Here is a 6,094-nt window from a genome sequence, read left to right on the forward strand (position 1 = left end):
AGAAGTGAAATGAAAAGGTGTCAATGGTTGGTTAAATACCTTAACGGAAGGGGAAGGATAAGGACAGTTGAGGACTTTGCCGTCGGAGCGTTGTCCACAAATGTCATACATAGCGCAGTACTCATTTGAATGTTTATTATTACTGTGACAAAAAGCCACACATCATCAAAATTCAAATTTAGGGAAGAAGAAAAGAGAGTGGTTTAAGTAAAGTATAAAGGTGCAAAATTAACCTTGGAGCAGAGTGGGTGTTGAGTGAGGAGATGAGCTCTGCGCTGACTAAAACTGACAAACTGATCACCTGAAACATGAAGAGATCGAGGGTCATTCCACCCAAAATTAGAAGCAATTGCATACTAGAGAGAGAGAGAGAGAGAGAGAGAGAGAGGTGTGCCTGTAAAAGGAGAAGAGGCGTAAGCAGTTGCTTGAAAGGGATCGCCATGTCCGTCGTTGGCTATGCAAAGCGGAAGGATCGATTGACTCAAATAGAGAGAAATTGGAGTGTAAACCTCTCTCTCTCTCTCTCCCCTACACGCGTCTGTCAACGACGATGATGGCGTGTGCCGTTTACTGCCGTAACAGTATCTTTCCTTAGGTTGTTTTGTCGTTTTAGTATTCAATGCTAGCAATGCGTCCCGTTTTCCATTTCGGGACGAAGATGAAAAAAAGGTAACCAACTCCTTTTGTCTTCCGTGGAATTTACGAAGTTGTTGGAATTGGTCAGCAGATTATGGGTGTATGTATGGTAGTTGCATTTAGGGTGTTGATGTGAGTGATTGATGATACCAAAAGCACCAGAGATGGATCAAGAGCTTATAGAGGATTTGAACTAAAGGGGTCGTAGATGGATCACAAAAGACTTAACATTCAAGGAGATTGCCAGAAAGAGAGAGAGAGAGAGAGAGACCAAGTGTTCAGTAGCTCTCATTATTTACATATTACCAACCATGAGATTTCTTATTATAAAAAACAGAAGAATAAACCTTCCATGTTACCAAATTACCAAACCTTTGCTTATTCCAAATAAAAAGTTTTGCAAGAATTGTCATTGGCAGAGATAGGAACACAACAGAGCCAAAATTGAATACTTTATTGTTTGGTTAGCAAAAAAAAAAATCAGACGAGGGGTCGGAGTTCGCCAGTGAGCAAAGCAAACTTACGGTGCTGTGACAAGACAGAAGCAACTCTGCTCATCTGAATCCTCTCTGCTAAACCACCACCATCTCCTCCGCTATGTTGCTTTGCTGAATGCATTATGTTCTGCAACATCTGCAGTGGATCTCCGTGGCTCACCACCAGAATTGCACACCCTTGAAACTCTGCTTCCATGGATAACATGGCAGTGGCGAGTCTGGACACAACATCGTCAGCGCTTTCACCTCCTTCTGGTCCCACGAATGGATCTTTCTCGTCAAGATCCCATATCTCCGGATACTGATGGCAAAATCAGAAAACAGTAAAACTGATAAGATCAGTCACTCTATAATGCTCTATTACAGCCTAGGGAAGTGAGTGGAACATCAAGCACGCACCTTGTCATGTGACTTGAGTTCAAATGTAGGTCCAAAGTAGCGTTCTCGCAGAGTTTCCATCATCTATAAACATAGTTTGTGAGAATGTAATTGTTTGCGGCATTGGGGAAAAAGCTATCAAACTATTTGAAATATATCTCGAATACTACTACATACCTTGCATTGAGGGGAATCAAAAGGGAGATTGAGGACCTGAGCGACAACCTTAGCGGTGTGGGTGGTTCTAGAGAAGGGGGAGTAGCAAATGCGGACCTTGTCCAGTGATATCTTACTTTCCTCCAGTTGCTGCACAGACAGAGAGACAAGATTTTCATGAAAAGGTTCGAGTTTTTTTTTTTACTTAAAAGAGAAAGAAAACCTTGAGGAAGGATTGGCCAGCGAGCTGAGCCTGAGCGACACCATCAGGGGATAACTGGTACTCTGGGAGCACACCATTTTCCTGCCATCAATTAAAATATTTATTTGATTTGATTCATAAGCGAAGGATTTGATTGAAGAAGGAATAGAGGAGGGGGAAACCATTGAAGAGACGACGAGGCCTCTCTCGTTGGGAATGCTCTTTCCATGTCGGAGCACCCAATATCTGTTGCCTACAAACGACGCCGATGAATCCTCCATCTTCTCTCTCTCACGACAAAACACACAAAGACAGACAAGCTGCGGCAATCAACTCTTCTTATTCCTCCTCTAGAAGAATGTCAAAATTGTCTTTTACTTTATTCGACATCTAAATGAAATTAACAAAACATTTTCCAATAAAAAAGGTAGTATTATATTTTCTTCATTGGTGCAAATGAACTTGCAGACCGAGTCAAAAAGCACACTAGTGTTGACACATGGCTGAGTAATATGGGGTTGGGTTTTATTTGGCCTATTTTAACCGAAATTTTATAAAAGCTAACATAACACAATACTAGTAATGATTTTACTACAAGGGCGAAATCGAAGAATGAGTGTTGTGTCTAACAAATGAAGCTAATAATGAGACTACAACGTAATTAACATTAAGGGGGGCACGTCTGTAACAAGTTGAACGCGGGGCACGTCTCTCTCTCGCACGCAGCTTTTAAGCAAGACGCTGCCATGTAAACAGGAGACAGAGAGTTACCTTAATGATTGATTAGAAGAAGCTTTGGAGGTAAAATAAAACAAGAAGAAGAAGAAGAAGAAGAAGAAGAAGAAGAAGAACAAAAGTACCTTGTCACTTGTATGCATGAACCACCATGGTCCCTTCTTCCACATTAATCTATTATTCATCAAAACACGCACACTTGAGAGCGCTCTTCTACCCACAAAAATTAAAATCACATGAGACAGAAAGAAAGCTCTTTCTTTACCTGCCGAATCCAGCCACCATCCTAAACCCCATGAACATACTCAGCCCCACCCACACTCCACTTAGCCCCATCCCTGCTGGTGCATACAGCATGAACGCTGATGATATTCCTCCCACCACCATCATCGACCAAGCTGCATACGGGAAGTCCGACATTCCATAGTGCAGTCCATCAAATATAAACGCTAGCGCTGTGATTGGTTGAGTTGCCGCTACAAACTGATTTTTACATGTTTACAAATGAGTACTTTCTCTGAATCAAAAACTCCAATCCACTTAATTTTATGTAAAAAAATACATCACTCACCAATACACCTTTTCTCACAATCTGCAGAACTTCAGGGTCTTTGGAGAACAAACCAGCTATTGAACTGAATGACATCCCCAACACAATAGCCAGCGTAATGCCTGTCACTACTCCTATCTGTACAATTACTAAAACACATTACATCTCTCTCTATATCAATTAGCATCCCCAACAAGATAAACATATTTCCCTCTCAACTATGTACCATGAAGCATTTCTACATATTTGTCCTTTCTCGCCCAACTTCCTCAACATAAACATGATTCATCATTGCAAAATTTAATGGAAAGGGAAGTGAGCTCAGACCTTGAGAACAAATGTTGTAACCTCTTTCACACCTTCAAAGTCTCTTTTGGATGCAGAACTCGCGATTAAGGCCTGAATCAACAGAAGACGAGGATTAATACCATCCCTCACACGTCACAACTCTATCAGTGGATTTTAGTAAACATTTCATACCAAAATTATAGCCAAAATCTCTAGGTATGAAAACCATCTAATACCTGTCCAGATGAAGCTAGTGCATCCGTAAGCATAGATACCGCCAACCAAACTTGCATGCATATCTGATGTGCTGCCATACCAAAAGCTCCTTGGCGAGCCGCCATTGACGTGGCAACAGTCATGGTCATGAGCACTGATAGAGTCCTTCCAAGAACAAATCCCCCTACAAATCAAGTAGAAGGTTTAAGACCTAGATACTTACAAACAGAGGGTACATCCACAAATCCCATAAGTGAGAGACTGTTTCCTGCATACCAGATTTTAGGTAATCGCCAAACTTTAGTGAGCCCATCTTTGGAGGAAGCAGTATAACTCTTTTGTTCAGACGCATAATCATTAATATGGTCACAGTGTACCTGAGAATCAGAGGAGAGTGGTTTAGCAGCATCCTGCAAGGTTAAGAAAAGGAGAAAGCTAGAGAAGAAGAAACATACTGGGATATGACGCTAGAGATTGCTGCCCCAGCTACACCCATCTTGAACTGGTAGATAAACAAAGGGAACAGAAATATAGCCAGAAAATTACCAATACCTGCGTTATGGAAATGAGTGAACCAACAATGGTAATCAAGAAAATAGTTGGGACTTAAAAGAATGCAAACCTAAACAGTAGACTGGAGTTTTAGTATCCTTGAATCCACGGAAAATGCCTTGAAGAGCTAAAGAGACCACATAAGCAGGGGCACCAAGTGCTCTAAGGACAAGAAACTGCCGCGCAGGAATGAACATTTCTGACGTCTGTGACCGAACATGGATTTTATCAGCACAGTTTCCCACCCAATAGTAGATAATAAGCTCAGAATAGGAGCGAACTTACAGATTGAACACCCATTAACCTTAAAAAAGGTCCAGAAGCCAAAGACAGGGCAAGTGCCTCGAAGATGCCAATTCCAATGGCTAACACTAGCGCAGTAGACACTGAAGATAACTGCTTCCTTTCTGGTAAACCTTGAGAAGGGACTCTGTCACTGTGCATATCCTCTGAAAATCCATTCAAGTAGATATAAGGCTGGGAAGCTCTAATTAATTTTTTTTTTAGAAAGAAAGTAATTAACCTTGGGCTAAATCTTGGGCGGCAACCTTAGCGATATCTTCAGCGACGAAAGAAGTGGAAACGCTGAGGAGAGGAATGTTGAAGAGCTTAGATATGGTATTGAAGATGGACATAGAAACGGCAGCCGAGCCCAGCTCTACAGATCCTGTCGAGACAAAAGGATCCTCTCAAAACAAACTCTTCCTTAAAAAGAAAAAAAAAAGAAAACAAACCGAGTCTTCCAATGTAAGCAGTCTCCATGAGCAGCGTCAAAGGATCAATAGCCTGTCCAGCAATGGCAGGAAGAGAGAGCATAACGAGTTCTCTTTTTACATCCACAGGACGTGATTTCCCAGTTTGAACCTCATTCACCTCCCTAGCAAGCAAAGGACAGAGATCAAATGATAGTTACATAGGCAAAAAGTATGATCCTACGTGGCAAAGAGTATAAAAGTAATAAATAAATAAAGTAACACCTCAAGAGAGCCTTACGGGAGTGAGTCATCGTGTTCCTCCAACTCGAAAACACCAATGTCAGGGTTAATCTGGCTCTTCCGGCGAGTCACAAATGGAGGAGACACCGACGAGTGTGGATTGTTGTTGGTGTGATGAATGGAGAGATCATTTATAGTAGTACCAGAGAGAGGTTGAAAGTTTCCTTTTCTTTTCACTTGGGCAAATCTATGAGTTGTTGTAGTCAAGGGCAGCGAAACTTGATTCCCGCCAACTAATCTAGCGCTACTCGCAGTGGATTCCATCTCCCACCAAACCTAAGATTTCAAAAAAACGTCTACATGAGTACTCGCTTCGAGGAGAGTGAAATAACACATAATCGCGAACCTAAAAAATCAGGCTTCTTTCGTGCATAATTGAAAAAAATTGTAAGACTGTGCAACAGAAACGAAACGATGGTGTGAAGTAAACTAGTTTCTTAAAACGATATAAAAAATGAACGCAAGAGGCGGGAGGGAGGTATGAACTCCAGAATCGAAAAAGGGAACTCACGGGAATCGGGTAAGGCTGAGACTGAGACTTTGCGATCGTCGAGAGAGAGAGAGAGAGAAGGAGTTTCAATCAGGGGGTTAACCGTTCCTTCTTTTGCCGGAGCAAAGGCGGTTTCTGTTTTGGTTTATGGGCCTATTTAAACCCCCCCCCCCATTCTACTCTAAAATAAGTACAATATGCCCATTAAGGCCCACTATAACTGGCCCAGTCGGTTACATGCACGGCCATTGACGATGCATTTTGCGGTGGTGGGAGTTACTGAGCGCTGGATTTAAAAAAAGTTCTTTTTTCTTTTATAAAACATGCCAGTCACCTTCTCAGTTGCTGACGTAGGCACGTAGCAATTACATGAACACAGCTTTTGACATTCACACAGTA

At 41.8% G+C, this 6,094-nt stretch overlaps 2 protein-coding genes across 3 annotated transcripts; both read right to left on the minus strand.

The window, feature by feature from the left end:
• Positions 1-989: 989 nt before the first annotated feature.
• LOC130505080 (uncharacterized) lies at positions 990-2,244 on the minus strand. The gene is made up of 5 exons (XM_056999689.1): positions 2,052-2,244; positions 1,891-1,971; positions 1,689-1,817; positions 1,533-1,595; positions 990-1,434 (listed from the first exon to the last, which is right to left on the minus strand). The coding sequence occupies exons 1-5, from the start codon at positions 2,148-2,150 to the stop codon at positions 1,117-1,119; spliced, it is 690 nt and encodes a 229-aa protein (XP_056855669.1). The 5' UTR covers positions 2,151-2,244; the 3' UTR covers positions 990-1,116.
• Positions 2,245-2,406: 162 nt separating this feature from the next.
• Positions 2,407-5,864, minus strand: LOC130494766 (protein DETOXIFICATION 45, chloroplastic). 2 transcript variants are annotated; one of them, XM_056999687.1, is made up of 14 exons: positions 5,717-5,864; positions 5,204-5,481; positions 4,945-5,087; positions 4,734-4,877; positions 4,496-4,659; positions 4,281-4,416; positions 4,114-4,210; positions 3,935-4,035; positions 3,679-3,842; positions 3,482-3,553; positions 3,176-3,292; positions 2,870-3,087; positions 2,730-2,778; positions 2,407-2,610 (listed from the first exon to the last, which is right to left on the minus strand). In XM_056999687.1, the coding sequence occupies exons 2-14, from the start codon at positions 5,467-5,469 to the stop codon at positions 2,599-2,601; spliced, it is 1,683 nt and encodes a 560-aa protein (XP_056855667.1). In that variant the 5' UTR covers positions 5,470-5,481; positions 5,717-5,864; the 3' UTR covers positions 2,407-2,598. The 2 variants fall into 2 exon arrangements, with proteins under 2 accessions (XP_056855667.1, XP_056855668.1); XM_056999688.1 differs by lacking the exon at positions 5,717-5,864 and having other exon boundaries at positions 5,188-5,356.
• Positions 5,865-6,094: the final 230 nt, after the last annotated feature.

Source organism: Raphanus sativus, unplaced genomic scaffold (assembly GCF_000801105.2).
Source record: "Raphanus sativus cultivar WK10039 unplaced genomic scaffold, ASM80110v3 Scaffold2006, whole genome shotgun sequence".
Taxonomy (NCBI): Eukaryota; Viridiplantae; Streptophyta; class Magnoliopsida; order Brassicales; family Brassicaceae; genus Raphanus; species Raphanus sativus.